The sequence below is a fragment of the Tupaia chinensis genome, unplaced genomic scaffold, assembly GCF_000334495.1.
Source record: "Tupaia chinensis unplaced genomic scaffold, TupChi_1.0 Scaffold000197_1, whole genome shotgun sequence".
Taxonomy (NCBI): domain Eukaryota; kingdom Metazoa; phylum Chordata; class Mammalia; order Scandentia; family Tupaiidae; genus Tupaia; species Tupaia belangeri.
In genome coordinates, this window is record NW_006159672.1 from 559661 (window position 1) to 573959 (window position 14299).

General features: G+C 38.7%; 1 protein-coding gene across 1 annotated transcript in view; it reads left to right on the plus strand.

Moving 5' to 3' along the window:
- Positions 1-14299, plus strand: part of DOCK1 (dedicator of cytokinesis 1) — a 597377-nt gene that overhangs the window by 495424 nt on the left and 87654 nt on the right. The window contains exon 42 of the mRNA XM_014587219.2: positions 2866-3014. Within this exon, the coding sequence (XP_014442705.1) occupies positions 2866-3014 (149 nt within the window). The remainder of the gene's footprint in view (positions 1-2865; positions 3015-14299) is intronic.

Consider the following 14299-nt stretch of genomic DNA (forward strand, 5'->3'; position numbering starts at 1 on the left):
TGAGAGAGTGAACGTAATAGCATTTTCAAGAGAATGCTTTGCAGCACTGATGTGCCTTTCAGAAACATTAAGCATTTGGGGGAATGATGAGAGTTGCACTATTGTAGCCTTAGTCAAAATATCAATGATTTAGCAAATGTTGAAAATAAGATTTTAATTATATTCAGATTTCTCATCAAAGGTTACATTGTGTGTGTATCCACTCAAAAATATTTTTTAGGCTAGTGATAAGGATTAGAGATTTTGTTTGAGTGTAATTATTTATAATATAAACTCGTGTAATGATTCTCTTTATAAAAATCTATAGTAGCTGAGTTGTAAAGAAAACTAAATTCTTTGGAATATCCATTCCATTTGTTGATTGGGTAAAAATATTACAAATTGAGCATCCTCAATCTATAAAAGTCTAAAATGTTCAAAAACCCAAAACTTTTTGAACAATGACAGGATAAATTAAGTGGAAAATTCCAACTCTGACCTCACAGTCAATGCAAAAAAAAAAAAAGTATAACATTACCTTCAGACTATACATTTAAGATTATATATGAAACATAAATAAATTGTATATTTAGACTTGGGTCTTACTATGTGCACACAAATATTCCAGAATCTTCAATAATCCAAAATCTGAAATATTTCTGAATTTTCAAGCATTTTTGGATAAGGGATAGCTCCTAGTAAGATGAATTAACTCTGGATAAATAACTGATATTAATAACAAAATGCTGCAAATAATTCATTTAAGCATTTAATTTCTTGTGTATTTTTCTGTTTTATGTTGGAAATGAAATTATGTTAGTTTTAGTGGTGTGAAGTGAAACTAAATCAAGATTTCAGAAATGAAAGCAAGAGGGTAAGATTCTTTTCTCTTTGTTTTTTGGAGAGGTTTTTTTGTTTGTTTGTTTGTTTTGTTTTTTGTTTTCTTTTTATTTTTTTTTGCTATAGGGCACTTGCGCTCACCAGACAGACAGAGACAGAGAGACAGAAAGCGAGAAATCACCCCTCAGGGGTGATGGCCACGCCACAATCCCTTCTCCTCCCTTCTCCTCTCGGGATCTTGGGCACACACGCACACACGCCCGGCATGAGTTTTAAGCCACTGGGTCCGGGATGCGAACTGCGGTCGACTACATGGGAGTCCAGCGACATAGCCATTATGCTAACTGCTGGTCCCAGCAAGAGGGTAAGATCCTAAAAGACCACTTTCATGATAGAACTTGCTTCTAAATTTAATTTCATCATCTTAAATAAAGCTACCACCTCCTCTTTGGGAAATAAATCTTCCCGTAACTTCATTCCACAGCATCCAGGTAGTGAAATAAACTTGGTGGTTGCCGCAGCTTCCCTCTTTTTCCCTTCACTCAGACCTTCCTTTTTCACTATGAGTTCTGTATAGGTTTACCCATGTCACCCCTTGTCCTCAGGAGTTAAGAAATATCACACCCAAAGGGAGTGGGGCCTCTGTTGGGATGGGGTACAATGGTAGCAAAACTGCCAACTGGCGGGAGGGAGGTGCTGACCACTGTGTCTAGTCCTGCTGTTGGTGGTGTCTTTCTGTTCATTTGTCACATTTTCCAGTGGCAATTCCTAGCTACTCTGTAAGCCAAAGACAGAGGGTCAGAAAGGCACAATCCCAATATTTTAAACAAAAACAATTAAATGGAAAAGAAAAAAAAAATGTCTTGATGCTTACAGGAAGCCAGTTTCTACCTCTGGGGGCTTTATTATAGAATTGTATTATTCCAGCAGTGCTGGATAAAATAATAGTCACTACCCTTTGCATTTGTCTTATAATTACAGCAGACAAATGAGGGAGTGGTGTGGACAGCACACGCCATTTCTATTATTAGAGGCAGTGGGATCTGAGTGCCATGGAAAGACGCTGTGACAAGCGGGGAAGAAATCAGTGACGAGAGGGTCACTTCTGAGGTATCAGAATCTCAAACCCCAGTTAAAATCCTGATCCTCCATTTCTGTGGATCAGCTTGAACTTGGGAATGGCCTAGTTTCCTCTTTTGTAAAACTGAGTTAAGAAGGTTATCTCACAAGGTTATCATGAGAATTCAGTCAGAGGATCCTTTCTGCTAAGCTTGTCATATACTGAATGCTTACTAACTCTTAGGTAATACTGTAATATTCATTGTTATTTGTAATGACAATGTTGATCGTTTAAAAAAATGCTTTTAAGAAACATTTTTCTGCTTTATTTATAAACCATCTGGACAAAATGGGATAAGATTAATAAAATAGTTTTTTTAAGTAAGCATTTTCCTATAAAACAGTAACCAAACAAATAAAATTGTTCCTCATTTACGGTTTCATAACTCTGATGCCTGTGCTCTCATTTATTTGATTATAGTTGTTTGTAATGTTATAGAAATAATTTTGTATTATTTATAGATGCAAAAGTGTGGGTAGACTCACCATAAGATGTTGGAGCTAGGAAAGCATGCAAGAGACTATCTGGTCTGTCTCTCTTTACCAACCTGTTCTTGTCATTGTCCACAAAGTTAAATGCTGAACCTGCACACAACTCGGAATCGGTTAGCTGTCTGTATCCTTACTATGTGGTATAATGATCTATTTGTGAAACAGCATTTACCTTCTAGAATGGACAAGTCATGACTATGTGCCCTATATTGGATCAACTTTTGAAAAACCTCACTTAATAATTGAAATACAATCTATTTCTTATACTTAAGGCCAAAAATGTTCAATATCATTGCCTACGGATGAGAAATGGATGCATATTTCCAAGGTCCTCCTATCCAAAGTCACAATGATCTGTGTTGTTTTGTTTTGTCCATTTAAGCTGACTTCAGAATCCTTTTTTTACTTCTGAATAATACATTTCTTTATTCTAAGGTCAACACAAGATAAAGTTCATTCCAGAAATGGTCGGCCCGATATTAGAAATGACATTAATCCCTGAGACAGAACTGCGCAAAGCCACCATCCCCATCTTCTTTGATATGATGCAGTGTGAATTCCATTCGACCCGAAGCTTCCAAATGGTAAGGACAGTGGAGAAAGGGAGGGAGGCAGACATGCCTGAAAACCTTGAAAGAGCCTTACAGATAATTCTAGAGTTAAAAGTGTCAAACATGGAAAACATAATTTCCCAGAGCTTAAGAGAGGAAAAGGCTATGATTTTCCTTATTGAAGAGCTTAACATCCTTTATGCTCATCTTTAGGGAGGATTGTTCTCAGTTTTTAGCTTTGACTTACTTATTTGTATCAGGATTTACTTTTACTTTAAACCCAGGATAAAAGTCTCTTTCTCTCCGTCCTTGATGTGTGTACTTCTAGAGTATTTAATCAAAGGTTACTCATTGTATTCTTGTAGACTGGCTGCTTAGTGAAGAGTTATTATTTTCAAAACTAAAGTCCCTGTTTTTATTCTTTTAAGTGTGTGTCTGTCTTTTACCTGTCCAGCGAAACTGATGAAATTTCCTGAAAGGAAGTGTATATAAAGTTCTCAAAGCATACTGTAGCGACATGAAGGACAAACTGAATAACTCGTGCTTCAGAAGTAATAAAATCTCCTTCCCTGGATCTCATGAAAACAAGTAGTTTATATGCCTTCGTGGGTTGGGACACATGTTTGCATGTATATGTGCTGCATGCACATACGTGCACACCCAATGACTTTCTCCTTTGTGTGCTAATGGTTTAGCCATAAAGCTTTGTAGGAAGCATGGGAGGAGTCCAAATGGTAGAAAAGCTTCTAAATTTAAAGCTGCATTTAAAAAACGTTGTAGTAATTAAAGTAAGTGAATATACTAAGTGTTTGATAAATATTTGAGAAAAGTTCCTATACTGAAGGAACTCAAAGTGGCATCAATCAAGGTAGTATGATTTCAGTGAGAGCTAATATTTAAAGATCTAATGTTCTTTATCATTTAAGGGCGCTTGGAACAGTTTATAGATTTTCATTGGTTAGTTGTCCTCATTGTCACTGGAAGGCAGTATCTGTGAAAAAAAAAATTGTTGCTGTTTTCTAGAACAGAAAAGAAAAATGCAAAACACAAAGAACTTCATACTGATTGGGGGTAGATGCTAAAGTCAGGGAGACTGATTCCCAGGTTTAGTCAGCCATACTATGTGGGTCATGAGCAAATCACTCATTATCTTTATCTCCAATTCAGGGTTGTACCATGGTATAACATAGAATCTACCAGAAAGGAGTGTTGTGAAACTGAAATAAGATCGGACCTGTAAAGTACAGTGCCTGACACCATAAAACATGTATGTTGCTCTTGCTCTGTTGCAAGGCTAGAGTCTCAACCTTGATCTGGGCCTTGGTAGAGCACAGGGACAGCCTATAGAACTGAGTCCTCAGTATCTGAAGGACCATTGGGGCCCCATGCTGCATATACAACCTGGGCATGGCCATTTCTCCTAGGGTTGGCCCTTGAAGCCTGAGGGAAGCACATGTGAAATGAGTGGAGTCTGATTAGTAGTGGAGTCATTGCTTTTAAACTTCCACATGCCCACAGTTGTGCTCTAAAACTCACTGCATAGGATCTTAGCACCTGGCTGAGACAGCATTGTTTTTTGCACTTTGGTCCACTACTATGCAGCTTTTATTAGATGATTTGTGATTGTTATTTTGGTACCATTCCAGTGATAGACAGTAGAGAGTTTTATTTTATTTTCCTCAATATAATGTCAGTTGGACAGGGCTGAGTATAGTGTTTTCATGCCTCTTTCCTCCCTTCTTTTTCCCCTCTCTCTGTTTATTTCTTATTCATTTTAATATTTACTTTTTATTTTCTCTGAGAGGAGGAGGAGAGGTACCTCCAATAGGGCCCCCACTTCTGGGAACCAGCAGTTAGCATAATGGCTATGTCACTGGACTCCCACGTAGTTGACCATGGTTCGCTTCCTGGACCTGGTGGCTTAAAACTCATGCCGGGCGCGTGTGCGTGCATGCCCAAGATCCCAAGAAGAGAATGGAGGAGAAGGGATTGCGGCGTGACCATCCCCCCTGTGGGGTGATTTCTTGCTTTCTGTCTCTCTGTCTGTCTCTGTCTGTCTGGTGAGCACACGCACCCTATAGCGAAAATCTCTCAAAAAAAAGAGAAAAAATAGGGCCCCCACTTCATAACCCACCCCCATTCTCAGCTGACCTGGATCACAGGTAGGCACATGTGCATGCTCAGGGGACTCCCGCTGGTTTACCACCACTGCTCCACCACCCAGACTGTCTTGCTCCTCCTGAGCTCCCTTTCTTCTTGTTTTTCTTTCTCCCTTCTTTCATTTCTTTGTTTTCTTTTTTTATTTCCACACGGGAAATAAAAGTCTCCATACTTTTTTTAAAAAATAAAATGAAAGAGAATGGATATTTAAAAGGACAGCTGTTTTGTGTGGTTGGTTTGCTATCAGTCATTATACATATGTATTATAATGTTGTAAACATTTTGTCTAGATTTTTTTTTTGTTCTCTCGTTATGTTTGTCATGTTCTTTTTGACAATATATCAAAGAGATTTTCTTTGATCATTATATCATAGCCATGATTATATTGATGATACAACATTTCATAAATCATTCTACTATATTTTACTTATCCATCCTCTATAACAACATTTAAGTTGTTTACAGATTTTCAGTGCTATGAATAATTGTGCAGAGAACACATTTCATGCATATAGTGTGAGTTTATTTTGAAAGTTTCTCTAGTATACATTTCCAAAAACACAATTACCAATTTAAAATATTTTTTAACTTTTGACATTATTGCCAAATTGTTTGATATTATCGCCATAGATTTGACCAGCCTCCATTGCTGCTGACACTAAATCATGGTCCCAGTTTCACTGACAACTCATTGAAAGTACAAATTATAATTTAAAGTGCTTTTTCCTAGGCAGAAAATTCATCTGACTTTCTTTTTGAATTTTATAGGAATCAAGCCTAAAGAAGGATTTTTTTTTTATGTGTATGTGAAAAATTGCTATTAAAGAATCAGGCAGACAGGAGAAATGTATTTATATAGATAAATGTCACTGTCACAGAAAACTGAAGATCAACATCCTTTAAAACATTATACTATCTGTCATTTTTTAAGCAGTCTTTGAGTCAAAATAAGGTCAATGGCATTTGGAATAAAGACGAATGAGAATTTGGTTTCTGAGTTGTTCTCCTTTTTCCTCACATGTTTTTTCCCTATCTCTTTGTTGTCTTACTGTCACTTTAAATGTTCTTACAACAGTCTTCTAAGGAAGCACTTCATTTTCTCCAATTTGCAGGAGCCCCAGGTTTGCTGGTAAATGGTATGAAATTAATGAGAGCCACACAATTTTTGCTTCCATTTTAAAGACACAACCCCCATTGACTGCTTCAGAATCTGTTCAGGAGACATCTTTTCTGAAAACTAAACTGTTTTTGAGTAATAACCATGAAGTAGTTATGCACATTTAATTCCATCTCCATCTCATAAACTACAAACAATTTCACCAGCATAAAACATGCCTTGCTTGGATGTATAAAAATAAAAGCATAGGCACAGCAGCAGTGGCACGGGTGGTAGAGTGGCACTCCACAGTGCAGGAGCCACGTGAAAGACCACAGTTCTGATCAGGGGTCAACCTACAACACACCAGGCACATGCATACATGCCTGTGTGGTCATTGCTGGCAAGAAAGCTAGAAGGGGGTTTTCATACATGTTATCTGCTTATACCTTTGCATACAAGGGATAGCATACACCAAAGACTTTTTAAAAAACAGGACAACTAATATTGTTTTTGTAAAAAAAAAAATCTCTCTTCTGTATTAAATCTATTCTTATGAATTGGGAAAAGACTGATTCTCTTTCCTGTTAGATTGGCCTACCCCATTCTCTAAGGTAAAAATGTCAGAATTACCTTTTTTCCCAAGCCTGCTGCTTCTTCATTGTTTCCTTCTCTATGGGTCTCCTTATTACATGGTTTTGTACATATAGAGGCCTCCTATTCCACATGCTTTCTAGCTCCTCCCTGATGGATCAGATTACCTCTACCCTTGATTACTGGTCCCTGCACAATATGACCCCTCACAGGTGACTTCCATTAGCACTAGAGAATCCTAGTTCACAGACCTTTGTAGAACCCCTCTCTACCTTTGAAGACTAGTCCAGAGCATGTGCAGGCAAGCTGCCTACAGCCCTGGGAAGAGTGTCGCAGGCCACAAGAAGGGCTTCACACCTGAATAGATCACTCTGTGCCACCCATCCTACCACCACGAGTCCATTCAATGCATGGAGTCTGGACAGGCAGAACAAGGGCAAAAATATGACTATTCTAAGGAGGGTTGCTGCTCTTTCTTGCAAAAGTAAAAACAAACAGACTCTTGGAGAAATGTATATGAAAGACCATTCTAATGAAATGCCCTCTCTGTGGCTGAAGAGTATAGGAGCTGTAACTTTGGGCAACTTTTTAAAAAGTTCATTCATAACACAAGCTTTTGAAATTCCAATAATGGTTTGATATAATTTAATCTTGAATAAGGCAGCAAGGTTTTCTTCTGAATCCAGTAGGTCCTCTTTCCATTCCAGTTGCAAGAACATAACATAATCCAGGCATCAAACATACTTTGTGAACAGTAGCATATTAACTGATCTGAAAGACAGCAATTTTTAATATGTAAGCTCCATTATATGTTCAAAACACTAAAGTTTTGTAAAAACAGAAAACCCTAATGTCTTCCCCTCACTCCATTAGGTTTGCACATCTGCTATAAAAGTGGAGGCAATTTAAGCCCTTGTTGATGTGACTAATAAGGTTAGATAATTGGATTTGTGGCGGATTAGTTAAACAGCAGCCAACCATCCCTGTCCCAGAAGCTTTCAGATAGAGAGACAGGCTGTGCACTGCATGCTGTACATGTGCCTGCTCAGTACACATTCACCAACACCCCTGTTAAGTGATGGGCACCATGCCTCCAGCTTCAGAAAATCAGGTGTTATGGTATAAGTTGAACCCAGAGCAGAAAGGACTTAGAAAACAACAAAGCAAGTCAGAAGAACAATGCCGTGGCCCAGGAGAGCCCTGGCCTAGAGCACAGTGACTGAGAGAGGCAGAGAGATGCTGAAGATGAGACAGAGGAAGGACCAACTTGGCCTTTACAGTTGGATATGTCATGGAGGCCAAGCAAACAAGCAAAGGCTGGGCCAATATAACCTTGGCTTATGTTCATAGCGGTAGCAGATCTATGATCCACTGGAAGGAAGACATTACAAGTGAATGGATGATATATAACTTCTTGATAATCTAAACAGCTCTCTCCCATACCCAAAACTGCACTGTAGGTTTTTATCCCCTCTCTCTGTGTAATGGTAAAGATGGTGCTGCCTTTGAAGAATTTCCCTTTTCTCTTTAGTAATTGTGTTCGGTTACCCCACACAAGAGGGAAGTGAGCATGTAGTCTTAGCTTGATGTCTGTTGTCACTGTGTCCCTCATGTAGCCCATCCCCTGCCCTGTAGCAGCTGTCATTGACCCAAAGGAACTCTGGCCGCCTTCCTGCATCACATGGTGTTCCCAAGTGCTATCTCTGCCCTGTCCAAGTGAATCTCCACTTGAAAAAATCTTGTTTCTTGTCACCTCTTTCGTTTTCTCTGGGCATACCAGTTGACTTTGGCAATTCTGGAATTTCCAGCCCTTTCTGAGAATCTTTTCTGATCTTAATGCCCCACTCATTCCCCTAAGTTGTCCCCTCCCACTGCTTCTACCTGTCCTGTGGATACATTCTCTGTTTCCTTTCCTTGTTAGCTCCTCAAGCCATCCTTGCAGTTGTATTAATTGGTCCCTGTTTCGACCCTATCTCAAGCCCCAGTCCAAGAGTAACACATTAATACCTAACTGAGAACATTAGGAAATTTTCATTTTTTAAAAAGGAGAGATCCCATTTGTGAAGACCTATCATCTATCTAAATAAGCCTGACCTAACAGACGAGTCCTTACTGTCCTCAGTCTAACCTTCCCTTGTCTCTCTGAGAACCCTGCCCTCCAATAGCCTTACTGGATTTTGCTTCATAAAAAAAAGCATAACTTTAAATTCTTTCCTGGCATCTTTTTAAAGAATTCCATTTGTTATGCCTTTGGAAAATACAGAACTAACAGCTGAGAATTGCAGCAAATGACCATATGGGCCATATACCATTAATAAAAATGGAATGGAAAAGGCTCCACAGCAAAATAATATTTTCAATCATGGAGCTATTTTCTGTCATCTTTGTGAGGCTCAGTAAAATGCTCCACAACTTCCAGAAATTCCATTTAGTTGTAACAATATTAGAACATGAGTAATCTTTGTGTCGTCAATGTTTCTAAGTTCCTGTTTGAATAATCTCTTCCTACTGCCCATGCGGTAACCTTAAGCAAATAATTGAATAACCCAAGTGGATGTTGGCAGCTTCTGCCACTTGGTGGAAGAGTCGATATATTTTATACCGTAATATGAATGTGAATAAGCATGGTAACAATTTTATCTTGTCTCTTCTTCAATTCATTGGGAATTATTTTTTATTTTTGCTTTCTACTTTAAAATAATACATGATTTTATTATTTTAGATGCTTAAAGAGGAAATATGGCACAAGAATCAGGCTTTTGTTTCATTGAACCCAGACCCGAAGGTGGTCTGAGCGATCATGAAAACCAATACCCTTGACTCTAGGAATTATGATTATATTCAATTTTATTCTAAAAGCCCTCTGGCAGAGATATCCAAGCTCCCATAATCTCCTTTAACCAAATTAAACTGGCTCACTGTGAGTCCATGTTTCTGGAGTCCACTATTATTACATACAACCCAAAAGTCACTCTGTAATCTGTGTCATGTAGAAATGGAGAGCAGCTGCACCTGTCTCAGGTGTTACTGAGGCGTAGTGGCCGGGCAGGAGGCAGCTCCTCAACCAGGCTGCTCTAAGTATAAATACTCATGAGCTTGGGTCCTCCAGGCTCATGAGTATTTAACAAAAGCTTCAAGGTCAGTGAGCTGCCTGCTTGATGGACGTAGGAGGATGTGGAGGTTTTAGAATATGGGATTGAGTGCCAGAGATTAATTAAGTGTGTAATTAAGTTTACAGAGTAGTTAGGCAAGAGGAATGCAATATACATAAAAATATGAGTGTGTCTGAGCAGAGATTAAAGACTGAGTGATAAATTGAGGGGGATCAGTAACTTTTAGGATGTCAACATGGGAGCCCAGAGCCTCAAGGGTTTTGAAGTGCCAAGCTTCTCTCTACTGAACTTTGCCAATTCCTTCTTGGCCAGGTTTTCTATCCAGATGCAGTCAAGTGACTCTCCCACTTCCTGTAAATGCTAATGAGAAAGAGCGTGATTGGGTGATTCTATAAGATTGGCCCAGTTCCATCTAAAGGGAGAGACACAAAGCGAGTCTAATTCCCTGGCATTCTCTGAAACCAGTAGAGGTTTGAATACCAAGCTTACCTACAGTGTCTTCTGAGCATTTTTTTTTTTAAGAAGAAGAAAATAGAGCACTCAGAATAAAGAGCAACTGTTGACTAAGGTATATTTGTAAGGAGTCAAAAGAGTGTGATTGGGTGATTCTATAAGATTGGCCCAGTTCCATCTAAAGGGAGAGACACAAAGCGAGTCTAATTCCCTGGCATTCTCTGAAACCAGTAGAGGTTTGAATACCAAGCTTACCTACAGTGTCTTCTGAGCATTTTTTTTTTTAAGAAGAAGAAAATAGAGCACTCAGAATAAAGAGCAACTGTTGACTAAGGTATATTTGTAAGGAGTCAAAGAAACCCTTTTGTTAATGTATTTAGCAGGCCATGTCCATAGATTTTAGGTTTTACCCAATTCTTGAGATCCTCTAGGCCCTTTGCCAAATGTGGCAAATTATTTGTGAAAACTTTTCCACCTGGTGCAGCTTCCTACTGTGTTTTTATATAACCCTAGATCTCTTATATAAAACCTTATATCTGGATGCCTGAAAAATAAAGGCCTTATTTTATACATTTATAAAGGCATTATTAGGAGAATAATAAATCTTACCCAAAACAAAAATTATGCATTCCAAACCAAATACAGTTGGCTTTTGGATTATCCACTATTGGGAAACTTTGCTCTGTGGTCTCTTGAATAGAAGCCAACAATCCATGGTTAATTGTAGCAATGAGTGGCAAAAGCTATGGTTTATTTCTAAGCTAATTGAATTAACAACGGCATCCATACAATTGCAAGTACAGTCCGCTTGCTCCACAGAGTTCAACTTAAAGCAATTGTTTGAAAAGCCTTATATTCAAAAGTATCCTCTTATGCTTCTTGCTCTCAGGGGGCTATTGGTATCAGATGCTTAGAGATGCTCTGTTCACTCTTTTAAGTTGAACACCCTATAGATATTTTTCTAGCAATATTGGTGATGTGGAGAAGAGAAGAAAATATAATGCTTTTGTTTATCACACAAGTGAGCCTCTGCCACCTTTTGAGCAGCACACCTTTTAGCAAACCCTTGCTAATTGTCTCCTAATCATAAAGAACCCTCTTACGAATTGCCAGACAGCATGCATTTATGAGTAAGACAATAAACATTTTTATAAAACCAGCTCTGCTAATTAGCAGTTGTACTATCTCCAATTTATTTGGATGAGATTATTTAATTCTGATTATGATAACAGTTCACAACATACTAGCAAATTGATCTTGATAATATTCTGTAAAAATTCGGAGACTCTGGCATTAGAGGCTAGCTATAAATCTCAGTATTGAATCCTTGCTGATAAACAGAATAGGGTTGCCAGGTGTTTGTGCAAATTACTTAGTTTAGAGGTTAGTAAAATTAGAATCAGCTTTATTCTGATGTACTTATCATTCATCCACTCGTTTTGGAAAACATTGAATTCATCAGTCGAAATTTGATCAGCCTTATACTTAAGGATTTGGAGCTTCTTCCTTGCCTTTGTTTGTGACAGCTAGGATTGTGCTGAAGCAGGGAAAACATGCCATTTTCACAAAGTATACTCCCAAGTTCAGATGCTTTCTGACTGATGAGTGATAAGCAGCTTTAAATTCTTGAGTGTGTTTGTCCATGTTAGGATAAGGCAAGTTCTTCTGAATTCTCTACACGCTCCTTATTATAGGTACTCATTAAACATGTATGGAATTGAATCATGTGTTTTAATTAAATTTAGTCTTATTTTATATCTTGATTATTTGTTCTGAAACATCTGCACTCATCAAACATTTAGTCTTTGGAATCCTGATCATGATGCTATCTGGGAGATGGGATGCACTGAAGGGCCAACTTTAGGCTAGTAGTAAGTGGCCTCCCTTATATTACATTTCAAAAAGAGTCACCTTTTACAGAATTCCTTTTTTTTAGGAATTATTTTGTCTAACTTTATTTATTTATTTATTTATTTTATTTTGACCAGAGAGGGACAGAGCGAGAGTGAGAGCAAGAGGGAAAGTGAGAAAGTAAGCTGCCAAATCCGGGACTCAAATTGTGGTCAGCCATGTGAAAGTCCAGTGTCCTTAACCACCATGCCACCTGTCGGCCTCATACAGGATTCTTTTTAAAAAACAAAGTAATTGTGGGTTAGAATAAAAGATTAGGTTTTTTTAGGGTTTTTGTGGTTTTATTTGTTTTGTTTTGTTTGTTTGTTTGTTTGTTTTTGCCATAGGGCACATGCACTTGCTGAAGAGAGATAGAGAGAGAGGGGACATGAGAGATCGTTCCCCAGGAAGATGGCCACACCACAGTCCTTTTTCCTTCATTCTCCTCTCTGGACTTTGGGCATGCACATACATATGCCTGGCATGATTTTCAAACCCCTGGGTTCAGGGCTTGAACCGCTGTCAGTCATTTGGGAGTCCAGAGCCTTAACTACCACACCACTGGTTGGCTTCAAAATGTTATTATCTTACAGTTAAAATCATTATCATGAGGTTTAAGGTAAAAAATAGAATAAAATAAAAAGGCAAGTGACTGTTTCTTCTTAAATAGAACCATCTCTTTTTTTATGTTCATAAAATCCTTGAACTTCTTAGACCAAACAGAATCAAAATGAGCTGTTTATTTGAGGGAAGTAACATGAAGATCAAGAAGAGAACTGAAGAGATTCACTCACTTGGGTCTGGGTTGTTGTGATATAGCCGAGTCCTTGATGCCAAGCAAAAATCAGTACTGATCTCCAACCCTGTGTTGAGTCTTTGTTTCACCTGTAAGCATGATAAAATTGTGGCTTTGGGCAGTGTGTCCTGATCAAGAACAGGCAGGTCTGTGCTCATTATGAAGTCCCCTGGTAGGCTTCACTTGGACTCCTACTCTCTCTCAGAGAGGGCCACAGTCAGCTACCACTGCAGGAGTGGCATCCCCAAGACGTCAGTACAGCAAGTGATTTCTGCAGTCTGTTATAGAAACTCTGGATAAGCTATGTTCACCACTTGCTTGGCATGACCAAGAGAGCAGGTGTGTTTTAGCAACATTCTGGCCCACTTCTTTGCTGGCATATTAAGCCCTCCCTAGTGCCATCAAATTTAAGACCAACTCTATCCAGTAAAATGTGTGCACACTTCACATTCATTCCATGAGAGCATCAGCATCAGGCACTGTTCTACATTTTGGGGGTATACCAGTCATAAAGGGAGACAAAAACTCTTGCTCTTACGCAGTTTCCATTTTGGGGGAATCTAAGTTATAGTGGGAGATTAGGTGTTTGTTGCCAAATAGGTGATTGAACATGTCTTTTAAAGTGAACTCAGAAACCCTTACATGCATTCCACGGTGCCCTTGCTTTCTGACTCCTGTTATTCAGCTATTGTTTCCATCAATTCTTCCTTTACCCACCTTCTTACACTTTAGAGTTTAGATGTTTGCATCTTTATGGAGACTTAACACTCTCACAAGCCTTCCTACCAGTACCAATCAATGCGACATGGGTAGTCAGCTGACCAAATTCCTGGCACTGAGGTGGCTCTGAATTCTGCCAGGGATGGAGAACTGGACAGTGAGGATGAGGAAAACATATCCATCATTATTCAGGTAGTTACTTCCAACCCAGTCAGCGACTTGAAGATCTTTCGGAGACTTGCACCTCCCCATAACTGAGAGTTTTTCTAAAAACATAGATATGAGAAACAGTCCGTTGGAAAGACCCTTTCCTATCCCCATGCACAGAAAATCTAATCACAAGTTATGGAAAGTGGAGGAAAGGCCTGGGATGGACCTTCTTGAGGTGTCTGCTGATCTGTCTTTAAGGATGTTACCCCTTATCACTTTTTATATTTTTCAATCAGAATGAGATGTTTTGCTAAGTTCCATCAAAGAATGGCAGTTAAGTGGCCCC